The sequence below is a fragment of the Malaclemys terrapin genome, chromosome 20 (genome assembly GCF_027887155.1).
Source record: "Malaclemys terrapin pileata isolate rMalTer1 chromosome 20, rMalTer1.hap1, whole genome shotgun sequence".
In the NCBI taxonomy this organism is placed as follows: Eukaryota; Metazoa; Chordata; order Testudines; family Emydidae; genus Malaclemys; species Malaclemys terrapin.
Window position 1 is genome coordinate 18,328,466 of NC_071524.1, and position 23,428 is coordinate 18,351,893.

The 23,428-nt window shown below is 61.0% G+C and overlaps 1 protein-coding gene across 2 annotated transcripts in view; it reads left to right on the forward strand.

The window, feature by feature from the left end:
* Nucleotides 1-23,428, forward strand: part of SPTBN4 (spectrin beta, non-erythrocytic 4) — an 80,450-nt gene that overhangs the window by 22,547 nt on the left and 34,475 nt on the right. Inside the window, exons 11-17 of one of the 2 annotated variants that reach the window (XM_054009803.1) lie at nucleotides 35-193; nucleotides 4,079-4,381; nucleotides 5,601-5,751; nucleotides 7,589-8,459; nucleotides 8,892-9,029; nucleotides 18,600-19,356; nucleotides 21,608-21,810. In XM_054009803.1, the coding sequence (XP_053865778.1) occupies nucleotides 35-193; nucleotides 4,079-4,381; nucleotides 5,601-5,751; nucleotides 7,589-8,459; nucleotides 8,892-9,029; nucleotides 18,600-19,356; nucleotides 21,608-21,810 (2,582 nt within the window). Of the gene's footprint in view, nucleotides 1-34; nucleotides 194-4,078; nucleotides 4,382-5,600; nucleotides 5,752-7,588; nucleotides 8,460-8,891; nucleotides 9,030-18,599; nucleotides 19,357-21,067; nucleotides 21,102-21,607; nucleotides 21,811-23,428 lie in introns of those variants that run through there. The other variant, XM_054009805.1, reaches the window with a different exon arrangement.

A 23,428-nucleotide genomic window follows, 5' to 3' on the forward strand; every position in this document is an offset into this window, starting at 1 on the left:
CCCCCCGCCCCTCTGAGCCCCACACTGCCCCCAGGCCTGGGCCCGGCTGGAGAAGGTGGAGCACGAGCGGGAGGTGTCGCTGCGCAACGAGCTCATCCGGCAGGAGAAGCTGGAGCTGCTGGCCCAGCGCTTCGACCACAAGGCCGGCATGCGGGAGGCCTGGCTCGGCGAGAACCAGCGGCTGGTGGCGCAGGTGAGGTCCCGCGCGGCTGCTCCCCAGCCTCCCTCCCAGCCCCCCGGGACACCCCAGCCTCCCTCCCCAGCCCCCCGGGGTCCCACGCGGCTCCTCCCCAGCCCCCCGGGGTCCCACGCGGCTCCTCCCCAGCCTCCCACACAGCCCCCCGGGGCCCCCCCCAGCCCCCCCAGCCTCCCACCCAGCCCCCCGGGGCCCCCCCAGCCTCCCGGGACCCCCCCAGCCTCTCCCCCAGCCCCCCCGGGCCCCACACAGTCCCCCGGGGTCCCACCCAGCCTCCCACCCAGCCCCCTGGAGCTCCACGCGGCTCCGCCCCAGCCTCCCCCCCAGCCCTCCCGGGCCCCCCCCAGCCTCCCCCCCAGCCCCCCGGGGTCCCACGCGGCTCCTCCCCAGCCTCCCCCCCAGCCCCCCGGGGTCCCACCCAGCCTCCCACCCAGCCCCCTGGAGCTCCACGCGGCTCCGCCCCAGCCTCCCACACAGCCCCCCGGGGTCCCCCCCAGCCTTCCACCCAGCCCCCCGGCGTCCCACCCAGCCCCCCGGGGCCCCCCCAGCCTCTCCCCCAGCCCCCCGGGGTCCCACCCAGCCTCCCACCCAGCCCCCTGGAGCTCCACGCGGCTCCGCCCCAGCCTCCCACACAGCCCCCCGGGGCCCCCCCCAGCCTTCCACACAGCCCCCCGGCGTCCCACACAGCTCCCCGGGGCCCCCCCAGTCTCCCACGCAGCCCCCCGGGGCCCCCCCAGCCTCCCACGCAGCCCCCCGGGGCCCACAGGCAATCAGAGAATCATAGACTATCCGGGTTGGAAGGGACCTCAGGAGGTATCTAGTCCAACCCCTGCTCAAAGCAGGACCAACCCCAACTAAATCATCCCAGCCAGGGCTTGTCAAGCCAGGCCTTAAAAGCTCTAAGGAAGGAGATTCCATCACCACCCTAGGTAACCCATTCCAGTGCTTCACCACCTTCCTAGTGAAATAGTGTTTCCTAATATCCAACCTAGACCTCCCCCACTGCAACGTGAGACCATTGCTCCTTGTTCTGTCATCTGCCACCACTGAGAACAGTCTAGATCCATCCTCTTTGGAACCCCCTTTCAGGTAGTTGAAAGCAGCTATCAAATCCCCCCTCACTCTTCTCTTCTGCAGACTGAACAATCCCAGTTCCCTCAGCTTCTCCTCATAAGTCATGTGCTCCAGACCCCTAATCATTTTTGTTGCCCTCCGCTGGACTCTTTCCAATTTTTCCACATCCTTCTTGTAGTGTGGGGCCCAAAACTGGACACAATACTCCAGATGAGGCCTCACCAATGTCGAATAGAGGGGAATGATCACGTCCCTCGATCTGCTGGCAATGCCCCTACTTATACAGCCCAAAATGCCGTTAGCCTTCTTGGCAACAAGGGCACACTGTTGACTCATATCCAGCTTCTCGTCCACTGTAACCCCTAGGTCCTTTTCTGCAGAACTGCTTCCTAGCCACTCGGTCCGTAGTCTGTAGCAGTGCATGGGATTCTTCCGTCCTAAGTGCAGGACTCGGCACTTGTCCTTGTTGAACCTCATCAGATCCTCATCCGTCCAGCCGAACCCAATGGCCCCGGAGACAAATGGGACACAAAGCAGCCCTGACCTTACTGCCCCATGGGCAGTGCTAGGCCTGTGTGGAGCAGGAGTGGGGTCTAGTAGTTAGAGCAGGGGGGACTGGGAGCCAGGACTCCTGGGTTCTCTCCTGGCTCTGGGAGGCGAGTGGGGGCTAGTGGTTAGCCCCTCTCTCATGCACACACACACACACACACACACAGCGGCCCAGCCCCTCTCTCATGCCTCTGCTGGCCCCTCATGGGATAAGAGGGAAGGCTCTCTCATGGACTGATAACTGGTTAAAAGACAGGAAACAAAGGGTAGAAATAAATGGTCAGTTTTCAGAATGGAGCGAGGTAACTAGTGGTGTCCCCCAGGGGTCTGTACTGGGCCCAGTGCTATTCAACATATTCATCAATGATCTGGAAAAAGGGGTAAAGAGTGAGGTGGAAAAATCTGCAGATGATACAAAACTACTCAAGATAGTTCAGTCCCAGGCAGACTGCGAAGAGCTACAAAAGCATCTCACAAAACTGGGTGACTGGGCAACCAAATGGCAGATGAAATTCAATGTTGATAAATGCAAAGTAATGCATATTGGAAAACATAATCCCAACTATACATATAAAATGATGGGGTCTAAATGAGCTGTTTCCACTCAAGACAGAGATCTTGGAGTCACTGTGGAGAGTTCTCTGAAAACATCCACTCAATGTGCAGCAGTGTCAAAAAAGCGAACAGGATGTTGGGAATCATTAAGAAAGGAATAGATAATAAGACAGAAAATATCATGTTGCCTCTATATAAATCCATGGTACGCCCACATCTTGAATACTGTGTGCAGATCTGGTCACCCCATCTCAAAAAAGATCTATTGCAATTGGAAAAGGTTCAGAAAAGGGCAACAAAAGTGATTAGGGGCATAGAACAGCTTCCATATGAGGAGAGATTAATCAGACTGGGACTTTTCAGCTTGGAAAAGAGATGACAAAGGGGGGGGTATGCTAGAGGGCTATAAAATCATGACTGGTGTGGAGAAAGTAAATCAGGAAGTGTTATTTACTTCTCATAACACAAGAACTAGGGTCACCCAATTAAATCAATAGGCAGCGGGTTTAAAACAAACAAAAGGAAGTATTTCTTCACACAATGCACAGTCAACCTGTGGAACTCCTTGCCCAAGGATGTTGTCGTCACGGACTCACAGATGGTGCCCACTCTTGGCCCCGTGTGGTCCGTGGGGGGTGCCCCTTTCAGTGAGACAGCCCTTCTCGGGGGTCCACTCTCTCCCGGGGTCAGGCCCCTCCACCTCCTGGAGCCGCACCTCTCTGAGCCTTAGCATGTCTGTCTCTGCCGTGGGCCCCCTCAGGGAGTCCACTCGCTCTGGACCCCCGGGGCCTCCACCCCCGAAGGGAATAATGCCCCCCCCCACCCCTCCGTTCTCTAGCCCGGAGCAACTCTCAGCCAGCGTCACACAGGAGTGTTATTGAGAGTTGAACACAGTACAGGAAACTCTCAGGGCCTCAGGCCTGGCCTCCCTCAGCCCAGCACATCCCAGTCTCCCCTGCATCCAGGGGGGCTCTGCCTGCTCCCCCTCTCCAGTCCAGACCCCCTGCTTCCCAGCTGGGCATCTGATATCACCGGCCCCAAGCCCTGCCTCTGTCCATTGTCTTCTCTCCAGGTAAACAGGGTCGCCTGGGCCTCCTCTCCTCTCAGCCCTCCTCTGGCCCCTCTGGCTGGACCCGGCTGGTTAGGTCACCAGGGTCCTCTCTTCGTAGCCCATTGTCCTCCCACTGGCCAGAACTGGCTGCTCGGGTCAGCAGTCGCTGGGGTATCCATCCTCCAGGCCATCGGCTGGGGTCCCAAGTTCCCTCTCCGGTCCTCTGTAACAACAAACTCCCTCTCCCCTCCCTTGTTAAACCAGTAATCCCCAGGGACACTGAGTCCCACCCCCTCTGCATGCAAACCACGGGAAAAACAAGGAAAACACAAGAAAATCCCCCACTCCGTCACAGTTGTGAAGGCCAAGGCCATAACAGGGTTCAAAAAGGACTAGATACATTCACGGAGGACAGGTCCATCGATGGCTATTAGCCAGGATGGGCAGGGACGGTGTCCCTGGCCTCTGTTTGCCAGAGGCTGGGAATGGGCGACAGGGGATGGGTCACTTGATGATTCCCTGTTCTGTTCATCCCCTCCGGGGCACCTGGCACTGGCCACTGTTGGAAGACAGGACACTGGGATGGATGGACCTTTGGTCTGACCCGGTCTGGCCGCTCTTGTGTTCTCTCTCACGGCCCCGCCGCCCCCCAGGACAACTTCGGCTACGACCTGCCGGCGGTGGAGGCCGCCATGAAGAAGCACGAGGCCATCGAGGCGGACGTCTCGTCCTACGAGGAGCGCATCCAGGTGGTGGTGGAGCTGGCGCTGGCCCTGGAGGCCGAGGGTTACTACGACGTGCGGCGCATCAGCGCCCAGAAGGGCAGCATCTTGCGCCAGTGGGGGCTGCTGACCGAGCTGGTGGGCGCCCGGCGGGCCCGCCTGGAGCAGAGCCTGGCCCTGCAGACCATCTTCCAGGAGATGGTTTACATGATCGACTGGATGGAGGAGATGCAGGTGGGCAGGGAGCTGGGGGAGGGGGCTGGGCCCGGTTTAAACCAGTGCCCACGACCTGGGGGAGCGAAGGCTCCGGTGTGAACTGGTGCATGAGGCCTGGGGGAGGGGGGAGGGACGGGTTTGGACTGGTGCCTGTCCCAGTGCCACAGCAGGACGGCTGCGATCTGCAGCTGGCCTCCCCGGCTGTGCCTGGGTTTGGCACCATCTGCTCCATGGGCGCCCGCTTGGCAGGTCTCCGCTTGGGCCAGGGGACCCTGGGGCTTCGCTCTGTCGTGACATGGGGGCCTGGTCCGGAGAGGCGGAGAGAGGCTGTGGGGGCAGAAATGCAGTGCGGGCTGGCAGCACTGGGAACTGCCACTGCCTGCGGGGGGACCTTGGGCACGTCCTTCACCCTCACTGGGCCTCAGTTTCCTCCCAGCGGCGATTACCGTGGCTCCCAGGAAACGGCTGCCAGGTCCCTGCAGCCCCTGGGCACATGGGAGCTGCGGAGCCGGTACTGGGGGTGGGGGCAGCGCGTGGAGCCACCCTGGCTGCCCATGTGCCACGGGCCTGCAGGGACCTGGCGGCCGCTTCCGGGCGTCGCATGGAGCCAGAGCAGGCAGGGAACCGGCCTTAGCCCCAGAGCCACCAACCGGACTAGTAGCAGCGGTGCCAACTGGAGCCGCCAGGATCCCTTTTCGGCCGGGCGTTCCCATTGAAAACCGGGCACCTGGCAACCCTAACCCCCCCGCCTCCCCTCGCCCGCCGGAGCCCCAAGCCCCCCGCGGCCAGAAGAGCCCAGCCTGAACCTCTCTGAGCCCCGGCCCGCCCGCCCCCGCTGCCCCAAGCCCTGGCCAGCTGACCTGCCCTAGCTGTGCCAGCCAACCCAAGCACCGGCCCACCCGCCCCTAGTCCCAGGCCACTGGCTGGCCTGACCCCAGCCCAAACCCCTGGCTACCAGCCCAAGCACGGGCCTGATGCCTTGGCCACCGGCCAGCCCGAGTTGCCCCTGGCTGCTGGCCAGCCAGAGTCTCCCCATCAGGCCCCTGGGAGAAGAGAAACGTGCTGGGCCGGTAACTTACTGCAGGCGTTCTAATCGGGGCCATGGGGCCTGAGCCAAGGAGCGGGGCCCCGGGGTACCAGGCGCTGTACGTAACAGAGAGGCAGCCCCTGCCTGGGGTCGCTCACAGCTGGATCCCAGCCCAGTGGTGACGGCTTCGCCTGCCCTTCCTCCCGCCAGGCCCCGCTGCTGTCGAGGGAGGTGGGGAAGCACCTGCTGGAGGTGGAGGACCTGCTGCAGAAGCACGCCCTGCTGGAGGCCGACGTGGCTGCCCAGAGCGAGCGGGTGCAGGCGCTCAACCAGGCCGCCCTGAAGTTCTGCGAGCTGGCGGGTAAGTGCGGGCTGGGGAGGGGTCTCCTGACCCCTGCGGTGGGGGCCGAGTGTCGGCGGGGCTGGGCTGCGCTTTGCCCGGGTCCGAACAACAGCAACTTATCCCAGCCACTGGTCCCATCGCCAGCGGGGCCCAGACCTCAGCTCCTGTAGCCGGCTGAGACATCTCCTAGCCCTCTGCAGAGAACGTGCAGGCCCAGGTGGGCTGTGATGGGGGGGGAGAGAGGGGGGGCTGGGAGCCAGGACTCCTGGGTTCTCCAGGTCTGTAGCCAACAGACCAGGCCGGGAACCGAGTGTACAAGGCACTGTGGGAGAGATTCCCATGCAAAGCCATGGGCACCCAGCTCCCAACAAGGTCTGGGGTCGGGCAGACAATTTTCAGAACAGACGAGGGCTGTACTGGGGAGGGGAATGGGGGCTAGTGGTTAGAGCAGGGGGGCTGGGAGTCAGGACTCCTGGGTTCTCTCCCCAGCTCTGGGAGGGAGTGGGGGCTAGTGGTTAGAGCAGGGGGGCTGGGAGCCAGGACTCCTGGGTTCTCTCCCCAGCTCTGGGAGGGAGTGGGGGCTAGTGGTTAGAGCAGGGGGGCTGGTGTGACAATGCGGTTCTGGCGGAACCCAACTGAGAGTGCCAACTCGGGACAAATTGCTCAAACAGGGCAGTTACAGCCCAAGGCTGGGGGTTTTTCCACCTCTCAGGCAAACCAAACCAGCCAGACTAAGAGGACTTCGGTCTCACCCCACTGGCTAACCGCAAGTCTCACAAGCAATCTCCTTAGACGCTCCAGTTTCCCAGTATTACCACCAGTGCCACTCGTTATGGGGACAAATGGTTATGAAAACCAATACCCAAGTAAAAGAAAAAAGGTTCTGCTGATCCCAAAGGACCAAGCCCCAGACCCAGGTCAATATACAAATCAGATCTTACCCACAAATCACGCTACTGCCAATCCTTTAGACTCTAAAATCTAAAGGTTTATTCATAAAAGGAAAAAGATAGAGATGAGAGTTAGAATCGGTTAAATGGAATCAATTACATACAGTAATGGCAAAGTTCTTGGTTCAGGCTTGTAGCAGTGATGAAATAAACTGCAGGTTCAAATCAAGCCTCTGGAACATCCCCAGCTGGGATGGGTCCTCAGTCCTTTGTTCAGAGCTTCAGTTTGTAGCAAAGTCCCTCCAGAGGTAAGAAGCAGGATTGAAGACCCGATGGAGATGAGGCATCAGCCTTATATAGTCTTTTCCAGGTGTAAGATCACCTCTTTGTTCTTACTGTGGAAAATTACAGCAAAATGGAGTCTGGAGTCACATGGGCCAGTCCCTGCATACTTTGCTGAGTCTCAAGGCATATCTGCCTTCTCTCAATGGGTCCATTGTATAGCTGATGGTCCTTAATGGGCCATCAAGCAGGCTAGGCAGAGCTAATCTCAGCTTGTCTGGGATGTCACCCAGAAGCACAGCATAAGTTTGCCATACAGACAGTATAGAGCCAATATTCATAACTTCAACTACAAAACTGATACACACATATAGACAGCATAATCATAACCAGTAAACCATCACCTTGTCTTAGACACTCCATTTGACCCCCTTTATACAAGATCTGGGTGCCACTACAGGACCTTGGTTGCAACAATGATCTATATGGTCCCAGATTATATCAATAACGTCACAGCTGGGAGCCAGGACTCCTGGGTTCTATCCCAGCTCTGGGGGAGGTGTGGGGGCTGGTGGATTAGAGCTGGGGGCTGGAGCCAGGACCCTGGCAGTGCAGGTCTTTCCCCCAGCAGCAATCAGCGGCTAAGAGCCGGGCCCAGCGTCTCTCCTGCTCCCCTGCCCCAGGTTACCAGCCCTGCGACCCCCAGATCATCCGCAACCGCGTGACCCACGTGCAGACGTGCCTGGAGGAGCTGTGCCAGCGGGCGGCCCAGCGGCGCACGGAGCTGGAGGCCTCCCGCCACCTGTGGGCCTTCTTCCAGGAGCTGGAGGAGGCCGAGGCCTGGGTGCGGGAGAAGGAGCAGATCCTGGCCTCCAAGCCGTGCGGCAAGGACCTGAGCAGCGTGCTGCAGCTGAGCGGGCAGCACAAGGTGATGCTGGGGGAGCTGGGCGGGCGCCGGGCCCTGCTGCACCAGGCCGTGAAGAAGGGGGAGCAGCTGGTGGCCACCCAGGGCCCCGGCGCAGCCCGGCTGCAGGAGAAGCTGCGGGAGGTGCGGCAGCGCTGGAAGAAGCTGGAGGAGGTGACGGGGACGCACCAGCAGAAGCTGCAGGAGGCCTTGAGCTTCTACCAGTTCAGCGCTGAGACGGACGACCTGCTGGCCTGGCTGCAGGACACCTACCGCCTGGCCTCCAGCGACGACTTCGGGCACGACGAGTACTCCAGCCAGGCGCTGCTCCGCAAGCACGCCGCCGTGGCGCAGGAGCTGGAGCGGCACCGGGCGCCCGTGCTGGCCCTGCGCGCCCAGCTGGCCCGGCTGGCCCCCCAGCACCACCAGGTGGTGGACGTGCAGATCCGCATCGTGGAGGTGGAGCAGCTCTACGGGGAGGTGGCCGAGGTGGCCGTGCTGCGGCACCAGTGGCTGCAGGACGCCCTGGCCGTGTACCGCATGTTCGGCGAGGTCCGCGCCTGCGAGGGCTGGCTGGACGAGAAGGAGCAGTGGCTCTCCGGGATGCACGTGCCACAGGAGCTGGAGGACGTGGAAGTGGTGCAACACAGGTCTGGCGCCCGCTGTTCTGTTCCCCTCTGGGGGGCTGGGAGCCAGGACGCCTGGGTTCCATTCCCAGCTCTGCGGGGAAGGGCTGGGAGCCAGGACGCCTGGGTTCCATTCCCAGCTCTGGGGGGAAGGGCTGGGAGCCAGGACGCCTGGGTTCCATTCCCAGCTCTGGGGGGAAGGGCTGGGAGCCAGGACACCTGGGTTCCATTCCCAGCTCTGGGGGGAAGGGCTGGGAGCCAGGACGCCTGGGTTCTATCCCAACTCTGGGAGGGGAGTAGGGTCTAGTGGCTAGAGCAGGGGGCTGGGAGCCAGGACGCCTGGGTTCCATTCCCAGCTCTGGGAGGAGGGGGGAAGGGTGGGGAGCCAGGACGCCTGGGTTCTGAATGCCCCGTACGATTCTGTTCTATCCACGAGCCCCTGTGCGCCTTGGGCAGGTTTGAGAGCCTGGACCAGGAGATGAACAGCGTGATGGGGCGCATCCTGGACGTGAATGAGACCGTGCAGCAGCTGGTGGAGGGTGGCCACCCCAGCGCGTCCGAGGTGCAGTCCTGTCGGGACCACCTGAATGGCAGGTACCTCCCCCGTGGGGCTGGGGCCGGGGGGAGGCTTCGGAAGCGGGGGCCTCAGGATCAGAGGCGGGGCTGGGTTGGATTCCTGGCTGTCTGGTGCCCTGCGTGTGTCAGGGCCGCGTCTGTAATACACGGATAATGGCCCTGTCTGTGCCTGGAGATCGATGGGCTCCTGGCTCGTCCGCTCTGTTCGCTGGGTAACCCCCAGCCAGTTCCCTGGCCCGGAGATCAAGGAGTCGGTGGGTGGGAGCCAGGAGCAGGCCTAGGGCCCGTGTGGAGACACAGAGACGTGGGCACCTGTCTGCAGGGGAGCCGGCCTGGAGCTGGGAGCGCCACATCCACCGCCGAGCCCAGGCAGCTGAGAAGGGGTCTGTCCGTCTGCCTGGGGACAGTGCTGCTTTGCGGGCGTATTGAACGCCCCCAGCCGCTCCTCCTCCCCGGCGCACGGCTGGCTCCGGCCGGCACGGCTCCTTCTCCATGGGACTCGCCGGGGCCGTGCGGCTGGGTCCCGGCAGCGTCGGGAACCGCTCCCCCCCAGAAGTGGGGCCTGCTTTGGGGTTCATGCCAGCAGCGCTAGGTGGGAGAGGAAACGCTGGCAGAACTGCTGCGCTCTCAGGACTGTGCCTCTGCCGACGGCACAGTTCCGCTTTGGAACGTGCCCAGGAGCTGCTGCTGCCCGGTCTCACTGCAACCCCTGCCCACTCCTGGCTCCAGCATCTCGTGCTGCACCCGGGCACCTCGACCTTGTGTGTCTGGGAGCTCCAGAGCTCGGTTGTCCAAGAGCCGCCCCGGCCGCGCCTCCGGAACAAGCTGCCATTCCAGAGCCGGAGCCTGTGCCATGCCAGGAGGCCTTTCAACTGCTCTGCAAAGTCTCGTTGCAAGGCACAGCCCTCGGCTGGCAGGAAGGGACCCCGATGCTCCCCCAGTGCAGGCGAGCCAGGCTCCGTGCCTAAGCCATACCCCCAGCTCCACGGGCCCTGCCAGCACGCGGCTGTCTGCGGGGCCAGCTCCCCAGCGGGGGCCGCTCGGTGTCCCTCCATTGCAGGTGCTGCGGCAGGTGGAAATGACCAATGGGATTAAAGGAAGTTGGTGCACAGGGCAGCAGGGTGGGACCCGAGCATGCCATGGAATCATAGAGCCATAGAATATCCGGGTTGGAAGGGACCTCAGGAGGTATCTAGTCCAACCCCCTGCTCAAAGCAGGACCAACCCCAACTAAATCATCCCAGCCAGGGCTTTGTCAAGCCTGACCTTAAAAACCTCTAAGGAAGGAGACTCCACCACCTCCCTAGGGAACCCATTCCAGTGCTTCACCACCCTCCTAGTGAACATTTTTTTTCTAATATCCTACCTAGACCTCCCCCACTGCAACTTGAGACCACTGCTCCTCGGTGGTTTGGGCCTCTTGAGGGGGATGATTGGCAGAAATTGCCGAGCACGGAGAATGGTGCCCTGGGCACCCAGAATCCCGGGCCCGTTGGCCCGCGGCCCCTAGTGCTGGCGCCGGACGTGGCGGCTACAGAAGTTGAGGTCGCTGGGAAACACAGAGCTGCGTCTCGGGCCGTTTGTCCGAGGCACGTGGAGCGGTGCCCGGGTGGGGCGTCCACTTGGGGCCTCAACACTGGACCCTCTTTGTCTGAGCTAATGGCCCCAGTTCGGGACCGCAGAGGGGACGCGGAAACCTCACCTGGGACACAGCCCTAGAGAGAGACAGAGCCGCGCCGTGACATGGAACACCCCCCCACAGCCCCGCCCCCCGCACACATACCCACACATGCCCCCCCCACACACATACACGCACCCACAGCCCCTCCCTGCCCGCACACACACACACGCACCCCCCACATACATACGCACCCCCCCACATACATATACATGCACCCCCATACCCATGCACCCTCCCCACACACACACAATCCAACCCCACACACACATACACACCCCACCCCACACACACACCTCCACCCCCACACACACACCTCCACCCCCACGCACACCCATACACACGCACTCCCCACGCACACCCATACACACGCACTCTGTTGCAGATTGTGGGGGAGTTAGGGCCCTGCACCCCTCTTCCCGAGATTCACTGCGACTCTCAGCCAGCCAGTAAAGCAGAAGGTTTATTTAAGGACAGGAACACAGTCTCAAGCAGAGCGTGTAGGTACGACCAGACCCCCTCAATTAGGTCCCTCTGGGAGGTTCAGGGAGCTTAGACCCCAGCTTGGGGTTCCCTGCGTTGCACCACCCAGCCCCAACTGAAACTAAACTCCAAGCCCCTCCTGCTGCTCCTCTCCTTTGTTCAGTCTCCCAGGCAGAAGGTGTTAATTCTCCCCACCCCCGTTCCTGGCTCAGGTTACAGCTCAGGTAGCTTCCTTCAAGGGAAGTCCCACATCCCCACTGCAACCCCCCTGCAACATTCCCAGGTCAAATCTGCCCTGCTCCCTGCTCCGTCACATCTCTCCCCCCTTCGAGACTGAACTGAGCGGGGTCACTCTGACCAGTGACCTGGAGAAGTTCAGGGCTCCCTCTCCGGGACAACGCGTCCGCTATCAGGTTGTCACGTCCCTTCACATGGACCACGTCCATGTCATAATCCTGCAGGAGCAGGCTCCATCTCAGGAGCTTGGCGTTGGCTCCTTTCATCTGGTGCAACCAGGTCAGGGGAGAGTGGTCGGTGTGCACGGTGAAGTGACGCCCAAAGAGATATGGCTCTAGTTTCTTGAGGGCCCACACCATGGCCAGGCATTCCTTCTCGATGGCCGCGTAGTTCTGCTCCCGGGGTAGCAACTTCTTGCTCAGGTACACGATGGGGTGTCTCTCCCCCTTTTCATCCTCCTGCATTAACACCGCCCCCAGTCCTGTGTCTGAGGCGTCGGTGAACACCATAAAGGGCTTGTCAAAGTCTGGGTTTGCCAGAACTGGGCCACTGACCAGAGCCTCCTTCAGCGCCCGGAGAGCCTCCTGGCACTCCTCGGTCCAGACCACTTTGTCTGGCTTCCCCTTCTTGCACAGCTCAGTGATGGGGGCGGCTATGGCGCTAAAGTGGGGCACGAACCTCCGATAGTACCCTGCCATCCCAATAAAGGCTTGGACCTGCTTTTTGGTTTGAGGAGCGGGCCAGTCTCTGATCACCTCCACTTTGGCTGGTTCCGGCTTTAGGCAGCCGCTTCCCACCCGGTGGCCTAGGTAGGATACCTCAGCCATCCCCACCTTGCACTTCTCCGGTTTTACGGTCAGCCCAGCCTCCTGGAGTCGGTCCAGCACTTGTCTAACCTGGGATATGTGGTCCTCCCAGGTCTGGCTAAAGACACAGATGTCATCGATATACGCCACGGCAAAACTCTCCACCCCCCTCAGTAGCTGATCCACCAGGCGCTGGAAGGTGGCCGGCGCTCCCTTGAGGCCGAAGGGCAGGGTCAGGAACTCATAGAGCCCCAGAGGGGTGACAAAGGCCGATTTCAGCCTGGCATCTGCATCCAGCGGCACTTGCCAATAGCCCTTTGTAAGATCCATGGTGGTAAGGTACCGAGCACCTCCCAGCTTGTCTAGGAGCTCGTCCGGCCTGGGCATGGGGTAGGCATCGGCCACAGTGATGGCATTGAGCTTCCGATAGTCCACACAGAACCGGATCGACCCGTCCTTTTTGGGGACCAGCACCACCGGCGAGGCCCAAGGGCTGGAAGACGGCTGGATCACCCCCAAAGCCAGCATGTCATTGACCTCTCTTTCCAGGTCCTGAGCAGTTTTCCCTGTGGCTCGGAAGGGGGAGCATTTTATAGGCGGGTGCGATCCTGTCTGCACCCGGTGGACAGTCAGATTAGTGCGTCCAGGCTGGTTGGAAAACAGCTGCTGGTACAGATGCAGCACCCCTCCGATCTCAGCTCGCTGGGCAGGGGTTAGCCGATCAGAGAGGGGAATTGCTTCCAGGGGGAAGCCAACTCTTGTCCCAGGGAATAGATCTACTAAAGGGTCATCTCCCTGCCCCTCCCACTGTCCACACACGGCCAACACCATATTCCCCCTGTCATAATATGGCTTCATCATATTCACATGGTACACCCGGTGGTGGTGTGCCCGGTTCGACAGCTCCACCACATAGTTTACCTCGTTTAGTTGCTTGACAACCTTGAAGGGCCCTTCCCAGGCGGCCTGGAGTTTGTTTTTCCTCACGGGGATGAGGACCATCACCTGATCCCCAGTGGCGAAGGCGCGGGCCCGTGCTGTGCGGTCATACCAGACCTTCTGCTTCCTCTGGGCCCTGGCCAGATTCTCCCTGGCCAGGCCCATGAGCTCGGCAAGTCGTTCCCGGAAGGTCAGGACATACTCCACCACCGACTCTCCGTCAGGAGTGGCCTTCCCCTCCCATTCGTCTCTCATCAGGTCCAGGGGCCCCCTTACCCGCCTTCCATATAGCAGTTCGAAAGGCGAAAACCCGGTAGACTCCTGGGGTACCTCCCTGTACGCAAACAGCAGGTGAGGTAAGTACTTGTCCCAGTCCTGCGGGTGCTGATTCATAAATGTTTTCAGCATCATTTTTAGCGTCCCATTGAACCTCTCCACCAGCCCGTTGGATTGGGGGTGATATGCTGAGGCCCAGTTGTGCCGGACCCCACATCTCTCCCACAAGCACCGGAGTAGGGCCGACATGAAGTTGGACCCTTGGTCCGTCAAGACTTCCTTGGGGAACCCCACTCGGCTGAAAATGGTCAGCAGCGCATCCGCCACAGTGTCTGCTTCAATGGATGATAAGGGCACTGCCTCGGGGTAGCGGGTGGCGAAATCTACCACCACCAGGATGTATTTCTTCCCAGACCGGGTCGTCTTGCTGAGAGGTCCCACTATGTCCATGGCCACCTTCTGGAAAGGCTCCTCTATGATGGGCAAAGGTCTCAATGCTGCTTTCCCCTTGTCCCGGGCCTTCCCCACCCTCTGGCAGGGGTCACAGGATCGGCAGTACTGCCGGACGTTGGTGAAGACCCCGGGCCAGTAAAAGTTCTGTAGCAGCCTCTGCCTGGTGCGCCGGATCCCCTGGTGCCCTGCGAGAGGGATGTCATGGGCCAGGTACAGTAGCTTGTGGCGAAACTTCTGGGGAACCACCAGCTGCCTCCTGATCCCCCACGACTCCACTTCCCCCGGGGGAGCCCACTCTCGGTACAGGAACCCCTTCTCCCACAGGAACCTCTCCTTGCATCCTCTCCTCATGGTCTGTACCACACTGAGGTCAGCCAGGCCCCTTAGCTTCCACAGGGAGGGGTCCTTCTGCAACTCGGCCTGGAACTCGGCGGCTGGGGAAGGGATGGGGACCTGCTCCCTCTTGTCGGCTGGGTCGGAAGCCCCAGCCACCCCGCGGCCTGTCCTTGGGTGTTCCCTCCCCACCCGGGAAGGGTTCGGTGCCTCCGGTGGGACATCCTTCCCAGGGTCCGGGCGTAGTGCCCCTCGCCGGCTCTGGCTACGGGTCACAACTAAGGCGGTCTGGGGGCTGCTTGGCCAGTCCTCTAGGTCCCCCCCCATCAACACCTCAGTGGGCAAATGGTGGTGCACTCCCACGTCCTTGGGGCCCTCCTTGGCCCCCCATTTCAGGTGTACCCTCGCTACGGGAACCTTGAATGGGGTCCCGCCCACCCCGGTCAGGGTCAGGAAGGTGTTGGGCACCACCCGATCTGGGGCCACCACCTCGGGCCGGGCCAGTGTCACCTCTGCGCCCGTGTCCCAGTATCCATAAACTTTCTTCCCATCCACCTCCAGGGGAACAAGGCACTCGCTCCGCAGGGACAGCCCCGCGCCAACCCTGTAAACAGAGAACTTTGAATCCGGAGCATCTGGCCCCCCAGAGAAGCTGGCCGGGGGCCCTTCTCTCTCTTGAGCAGTTGATAAGCTGCCAGCCCCTCTTGCGTGGGAAGCCTGCCCCTCGTCCGTCTGGGCCTCTACCAAGTTAACCCGGTGCGGGTTCGGTCTGCTCAGTCTGTCCTTGAGCTTGGGGCACTGGGCCCGAACGTGGCCTCTTCGGCCGCAGTAATAGCAGCTCAGGTCCCGTGGGTCCCCTCGAGCCGGTCGGTTGTCCCTGATGCTGGGCCTTCCCCGTGGGAGGGGATTCCCCATATTCCCCCTTTGGGAGGTCCCAGGGTGACTCTCTCTCTGCATCGCGGCGGGCCTGTTCCTTTGGGGCTCCTCCCTGCCACCCCCTGACCGGCTCTTTACAAACTCATCAGCCAGCTGCCCGGCGTGTCGCGGGTTCTCTGGCTTTCTGTCCACCAACCACAGCCTCAGGTCGGATGGGCACCGCTCATACAGTTGCTCCAGTACCAGCAGTTTAATCAGGTCCTCCTTCGTCTGGGCCCCACCAGCCCACTTGCTGGCGTATCTTTCCATGCGGACGGCTAGTTGCAGATATGAGATCTCAGGGGTTTTATCTTGACTCCGGAACCTTTCCCGGTACATCTCAGGAGTCAGCCCAAACTCACGTAGCAGGGCCCTTTTGAATAGTTCGTAGTCCCCTTTCTCTGCCTCTCCCAGTTGGCGGTACAATGCCACGGATTTGGGGTCCAGTAAGGGGGTAAGGACCCGGAGTCTGTCCGCGGGATCCACCCGGTGCAGCTCGCAGGCCGTCTCAAAGGCCTCCAGGAAGTCATCCATGTCCTCCCCCTCCTTGTATGGGGCCATGATGCACTTATCAAAGCTCCGTGCAGTCCTGGGTCCTCCCTCACTCACCGCAGCCGGGGGTTCGCTGCCCTTCAATCTCGCCAGTTCCAGGTCATGCTGACGCTGTCTCTCATTCTCCTGTCTCTGTCTCTCATTCTCCTCCCGTTCCTGCTGACGCTGTCTCTCTTCACACTGATGCTGTCTCTCTTTCTCCTCCCGTTCATGCTGTCTCTGTTGTTCACGATCCTCCAGCTCTCTCAGTTTTAGCTCTTTCTCCCATTCCAGCCAATTCCGCTCCCCGGATGCCGAACGTCGCCGGGAGGATCCTCTGCTGGCCGGCGGGCTTCGTCGGGGGGACCCCCTGCTGGCCGGGGGGGTCACGGCGCCTTCGGTATTTGCTGGGCTCCTCCCCACCCTTCCCCTAGGCATAGGAAGGAGGGGTCTCGGGAAGCCCTCAGCAGCCGGCTGACCACTCCCAGCTGGGACAGACACTGGTGCCTGCGCTGCATTTGCCAGGCTGCTTCCCTGAGACACAGGGATCAGTTCATTCGCGCGATCTTCCGCCTCCAGCTGGGCAATGAGCTGTTCTTTGGTGAGCCTCCCAATGCGCAGCCGCCTCTGCTTGCACAGCTCCACCAGGTCGCTCTTAAGCCGCTTGGCATACATCTTCCTGCTGGCCACTCACCGGCCTGTGTGCTCACAGCTCCCCACAGTTCCCAGGGGGCCCCCTAGTGTGCCAGCCCTTCTCGAGGTCACCACCTCTCTGCCAGGGTCGAGCTGCAGACTCCTCCGCCCCTGGGACCACTCGCTGCGATCCCCCCGGGGGACCCTGTTACTGCAAAAGTCCTTCTCGCTGGTCACACACTCCCAGGGGTAATAACCGTCTCTCTCTCACTCTTCAGCACGCCTGGTCCCCGTCAATCCCCCTTCGTTTTACTGCTCCCCAGTCACTTACTGCAGGAAGCGCCGTCCACGGGGTGCAGTAGATCTCGCCGCTGCCACCAGTTGTTGCAGATTGTGGGGGAGTTAGGGCCCTGCACCCCTCTTCCCGAGATTCACTGCGACTCTCAGCCAGCCAGTAAAGCAGAAGGTTTATTTAAGGACAGGAACACAGTCTCAAGCAGAGCGTGTAGGTACGACCAGACCCCCTCAATTAGGTCCCTCTGGGAGGTTCAGGGAGCTTAGACCCCAGCTTGGGGTTCCCTGCGTTGCACCACCCAGCCCCAACTGAAACTAAACTCCAAGCCCCTCCCGCTGCTCCTCTCCTTTGTTCAGTCTCCCAGGCAGAAGGTGTTAATTCTCCCCACCCCCGTTCCTGGCTCAGGTTACAGCTCAGGTAGCTTCCTTCAAGGGAAGTCCCACATCCCCACTGCAACCCCCCTGCAACATTCCCAGGTCAAATCTGCCCTGCTCCCTGCTCCGTCACACACTCCCCACGCACACCCCCACGCACACCCCCATGCACACACATACACACGCTGTCACGGAGTGGGTGGGGAAGACAAGGCCCTGCACCCCCGGCTTCCTGCGATTCACCATGACTCTCAGCCAGCCAGTAAAGCAGAAGGTTTATTTAGACGACAGGAACACAGTCCAAGACAGGTCTTGCAGGCACAGACAACAGGGCCCCCCTCAGTTAGGTCCATCTTGGGGTCCCAGGGCACCCCAGCCCCCTTGCGAGGTCAGAACCTCGTCTGCCTCCCAGCCATCTCACCAGCCAGCTCCTGAAACTCTCCCTTCAGCGACCCCTCCCACAGCCTTTGTTCAGTTTCCCGGGCCAAGGTGTCACCTGGCCTCTAACCCCTTCCTGGGTTCTCACGTTACATGCTCAGGTATTCTCCTTCGGTCAGTCTCCCATCCCCCAATGCAGACTATCCTAGCCACACTCCCCTGTCAGCATTCACAGACCACAGTAAGAACAGTCCCAGTTCGTCACACATGCACACACACCCACACACCCCCTGCACACACACATACACACGCATCCCCCCACACATACACATTCACACCCACACATACACACGCCCCCCCCCCCCACACACACACATACACCCCACACACCCTGTCCAGGAAACCTAGATCAAACCCCGGGGACGAGCTGGGCAAACATTCCTCGTTCCCAAACTGGGTTTTACATGAAAATTGGCCTTTTTTTTTTTTTTTTAAATAATAACAAAAAACGTTGTTTTGTCCAGAATTGTCTGTTTCAATGAAAAATGCTCTTGGAAGGTTACCAAAGCAGTCGATTTTTGCCTGTTTTTATGAGCATTTGTTAATTGCCTCCGTACTGGTCACTGTTGCCGGGCATTTGACAATGACGCTGCACTTACCAGCTTCCTGTCTCCGGCCCCACCTCAGCTGCACCCGGCGACCGGCCCATCGTCCTGGGCACTCCGGGGAGGCAGGCAGTGCTCTCACCCTGGCACAGCTGGGAAACTGAGGCACCGCACGACAGCGGCCAGGGCTGCACTACACACTTCCATCGGTGTGACACCCTCACTCGCCCCCGCTCCCGAGCCAGGCGGTTACGCCGACCGAAGCCCGGGCTGCCCAGCACCATGTAGCTGGAAGGGCTTCTCCTGCGACACAGCTCCTCTCTCGGGAGGTGGGTTAGCTAATCCCCTGGGTCTCCCAGGTCACAGGCGAGAGCTATGCCTTCTCCGAGGGGCTTTGGTCCCGCCCGCCGGGCCTGCATCTCTGCCAGCCCCCAGCAAGCAAAGCCAGTGGGTCAGGCTGGACGGAGTCAGCAGATTGGCTTGCGTATCATGGGCTGTATTGTTTTTAGATGAATTCCTGTTGGGTTTCGTTTGCCGCCTGGTGTTTTAGCCTTTCCCAGCTTTTCTCCCCGAGCGTCTCTGGCTTTCGGGGAAGGGCCTGTGGCCGAGCCCGAGCCGCTGATGGGCTTCTCTCTGTGTCTGGCGAGCCCAGGTGGAACCGGGTGGTGGAGCTGGTGGAGCAGAGGAAGGACCATCTCGGCTCCGTCCTGACGATCCAGAACTACCTTCTGGAGTGCACCGAGATCAAGGCGCAGATCCGGGAGAAGCGCCGCGCCGTGGAGGCCAGCCAGTACAGCAGCGGCGACCTGGGTGGCGTCCTGGCCTTGCAGCGCAAGCTCTCCACCATGGAGGCGGCCCTGGTGGTGCTGGAGCCCAAGCTCCTCGAGCTGCAGCAGGAGGGCGAAGCCTTGGCCACCGCCCACCCGGCCCAGGCGCTGACCGTCCTGCTGCACTTCGAGGAGATCAGCGAGGAGTGGGAGGCCTTGAAGAGGACCCTGCAGGGCTGCGAGGACTCGCTCTCCGTGGCCAGCCGGCTGCAGCAGTTCATCCAGGATCTGGACAACTTCCTGACCTGGCTGGTGAAGACTCAGGCGGCCGTGGCCTCAGAAGAGCTGCCCAGCAACCTGGCGGGGGCAGAGCGGCTGCTGAGCCAGCACGTGGCCCTCAAGGAGGAAATCGACCGCTACGAGGAGGACTACACCAAGATCCAGGCGGCCAGCGACCTGCTGGCCCTGGAGGAAGCCGACGTGCCCTGCCTCTCGCTCCAGCAGTGGCTGCAGAAACTGGACGTGGGCTGGAACAAGCTGCTGCAGATGTGGGAGAGCCGGCGGGAGGCGCTGGTCCAGGCGCACATCTTCCACCTTTTCCTGAGGGACGTGCAGCAGGCCGAGGCCTGTCTCCGCAACCAGGTAACGGGCGGGGCCGCTCCTCGCACACGGCCGGCTCGGCAGGGTTACCGGGGGCACTGCAGGGTTATGGCTAATGCATTGCGAGTGCCAAGCACGACTTTCTAGTTATATCTGTGAGCGATGAATGGCATTTGTTAAGTATCAACGGCTTGTTATTAATTGAGGTGATTGGCCAATTATTGCTAATCCTGCAAGGTCATTAATATTTGGTAATTATTTGTTACGTATTAATTGCCATTGGCTAAGAATTAATTAGCAGTTATTGCCGTTAGCGAAGTTACTTATTGAGCTTTACTAAGTATTTGCTAATTATTCATTGATATCTGATTGGCTCGTTATTACTACAGATCAGTTCTCATGTATTGTCTTTGCTAACTCTTAGTATCTGTTAAGAATGAATTGCTAATCACTGATTTTTGGTACTTGGCTATTTCTAAATATTAATTGTTAATTTATTGATCTTTGCAGACTATTTGGTATCTAAGTATTCGTTGCTAATAATTAAATAGTATTTGATCATTGTTGCATTTTGACATTATTAACTGCTAATAATTGTTGCCATTTGATAATTATTAATTGGTATATGCTAGATATTGCTCACTATTCCTTAGCGTTTGGTAATTAGCAATAAATTTACTAGCAAATTATCAAATACCAATGAGTAATTAATACTTAACAAATACCATTAGCTAGCAAATGGCATTACATAGAGAACAATACTTATCTAAGTGCTCGTTATTCCTAAAGATGAATTGCTAATTCGTTGCTGTTCACTCGTGATCCATTGGTGCTTGGCATCTGGGACGGATGATTCGCTTCCCGGGTTCCCAGATGGGCTCTAAAGCCCAATCACTCGTGCCGGCGCCAGTGAGAGGCCGGAAGCCACAGTAGCTGGGTGCGAGCGGATGATTTGTCAGCCGGTTGTTGAGCTGGGACACGGATCATCAAATCGGCCACTTAGTGCATGAAATCAGAGTGTGGTGGGGAGCCCTGTTCCCCCCCGCCCCCCTTCCCTGCCGCAGGACCTTCCGCCCAGCCCAGCGTAGCCAGGACAGCAGGAAATGGAGCCCGTCTCCGGGGGAGGAATGGCTAATCTAGGGGCTTAACATTGTCAGAGCAGCAATGGGCAGCCCAGGGTCTGGGGAGTCAGGGCCAGTCGTGAGGACCCGGTTCAGGAAAGCACGTGCGAGTTTGGTGTGCATCATGGGAGCACCTAGAGGCTACAATCGAGATCAGGGCCCCATCGCGCTGGGCGCTGCCCAGACAGAATGAGAAACATGCATTGTCCTAAAGAGCTCCCAGTCTAAACAGGCCAGGAGTGGGAGGGGAAACTGAGGCCCAGAGAGGGAAAGGACTTGCCCAGGGTCAGCCAGCAGGTCAGTGGCGGAGCTGAGCACGGAACCCAGGTCTCCTGACTCCCCTGAAACAGGTGCTCAACTCTGAGCCTGCGAGCAAGTGCCATTGACGGCCGGGGGGCTGCGTAAGTGCTTTGTGCGTTCTGCACCCCCCGGCCGTCAGCCGGCCCCGCCCTCCCAGGAGCCAGGGGGAAGGGGAGGCCCTAGCTGAACCAGTCAGGAGCAGTTGGTAGCCGGGCAGATGGTTCCTGGGCGGAAGCTGTGCTCCAGAGTCTGCAGGGCCGGCTCCAGCGGAGCTGGCTGCAAGAGGCCAGAGGGATCCCTGTGGAGAGGGAGAGGCTCTTCCGGGGCGGCGCTGCAGCCGGGATCGAGGCTCGGGGATTCACGCTGGTCTCTGGGGGTTCCCCGTCTCAGGCCCCCCTGCAGGGCCCAGCACAAGGGGCTTGACCCAAGGCCCACAGGCTTGGAGCCAGGCCCGAGCCCGGGGGGAGCGGCTCTGCTCCTCTGCTCAGCCTGGCAACGTGGGAACTGGCATTTGGCGCAGCCTGCAGGCAACTGACGCCGACGCAGAGCGACGGCTGCCAGGCGCCTCCGAGCGCAGCTGCCTGGGAGTGGGGCCGGCAGAGAAGGAAAGAGGGGGAGGGATTTTCTATCCCTGGCTTGCGGAGTGGGTGGGGACTAGTGGTTAGACCAGGGGGCTGGGAGCCAGGACTCCTGGGTTCTCTTCCCAGCTTTAGCCCATGACCTGCTGTGTGACCCCAGGCACGTGGCTTCCCCCTCCGTGCCTCAGTTTCCCCCCACCACAGGGGGCCAGTGGGGGGAGTGCGAGGTTGGGGGGAGGTTTGCAGGCTGCCCGAGGGCTGAGTGTTAACCCTGGCCCTCCCACTCCCCCCCAGGCGTCCACCCTGGCCCACGCGGAGCTGCCCACCACGATGGAGGCGGCGGAGAAGGCCATCAAGAAGCACAAGGATTTCATAACCACCATGGAGCTGAGCGTGCCGAAGACGACGCTGGCCCTGCGGGCCGGGGAGAGCCTGGTGCGCCAGGGCAGCCCCTACAGCGAGCGCGCCCAGGAGGAGATGGCGGCGCTCAGAGACAAGTAGGCCTTGCGCAGCGCCTGGCGTGGTCCCCTTCCCAGCCCGAGCCACCGGGCCGTCCCCTCCAGCCGGGCCCCAGCTTCCCCGGCCGGGGGCTGCTTCTGCGGGATTCCCCCCCCTGCCGCTTAGCCCCTGCCCCACACACACACCAAGGCTGGGACTCCAATCCCCCCCAGAGCCCCTCGAAATGAGTGGGGGTCATGTGCCAAACCCCCCTGGGCCCGGGTCTCTCCGGGCTTCGGTGCCCCCCCGGGCAATGGGCAGAGCAGTGCTGCACGGGCACAGGGAGGAGACGTCCCTTAGGGGCTGGGAGGCGCCCAGAGGCTGCGGTGATGGGCGTAGAGACGCCCGCGTGGATCCGGGAGCCGGTTCCTGCGTGTGTGGGATGCTGGGGAGACGAAAGGCCCTGGGCTCCGGTGGGCACTAGTTTGGGGAGAGGGTGAACTGAAGCCCACAACAGAGCCAGTGAAGTGCTCCTCTCCCCTCCGTGCGGCGGGCTGGGTCGGCAGCTGTCACCCCACGTCTCTGCCGGCCGGGGGCCCCTCCAGCTAATCTGCCACCCTTGAATTGCAGTGACATCGTCAGGATATTTATCCTCGCCCGCCGGCTATTGCCGCCTTTGCTGGGTGGGTTTGTAACGAGTAACGAGGCACTGGGTTAATTGCACCCGCCTCGGCCTGGGCATCGGTCGTCTTCCCCGCTCGTTCCCGCCGAGTTCACTGCCCACCTCATGGGCGCCCGAACCCCGGAGTCGCCTGCCAGGAGAGGCGGTTTGGCCTCATTTGCAAGAATTACGCCCTAAACAAGTAGCTAGTGAGGCTTGTGTCCCTCGGTTCAGGGCCTGCACTGGCTGGATGCGGGGCCCAGTGGACCGGCGCTGGCTGGGAGTCAGCTCTGACCAGGCACCAGCTGACCAGGGTCGCTCCGTTTGCCCAGCTGGTCAATGGGGTCAGAAGCCCACCCTCTGTCCGGCGCCTGGCGAGCCCAGTGGCAGGCGCTGGGTACGAGCTGGCCCGGTTGGTTTGTCTCTGGGCCGGGTACGGTGGCCCAGCCTGGGCGATTGTGGTCCCGGCTGGCCCGGAAGCTGTGGCTGCGGGAACGACGCGACGCTGGCAGGCGTGGGGCCCAGCGATTCCGTCCCTAAGGCTTTCGATGGGGCTGGGCCGTGTGGAGGCAGCTCGGAGGGTCCCCGGTGCCGCATAGACAGGCCAGAGCCCGTCTCCGCCCGCTCGGATGATTGTGGGGAATTCTCCAGAGTCCTCTCCGGGTGCTTTGCCCCGTTTCTTCCCGCCCTGCAGGAGGGCTGAGCCTGCCAGGGGCTGGGAGCTTCCTTCTTCAGGGCCTCCCATCCCCAGCCGCACCCCGTGTCCCGGGGGCAGGCGGGGAGCTTGGGTTCGCCCCCCCAAAGTGTCTGGAGACAGCATAGCCGGAGCCGCAGCAGCTCCCGGAGCTCCGAGGAAAGGCCCCGGGACTCGTGGCAAAGCCCGTCCCTGGAGATGTAGGACCATCCCAGGCCCCTCTTGGGACTGCTCCGAGCCCTGCAGAGCTGGTCCTGGATCCCATCGCCTGAGCCACCCTCCCTCCCCAGCCTGGAGCAAACACCCACCCTGGGGTCCTGCT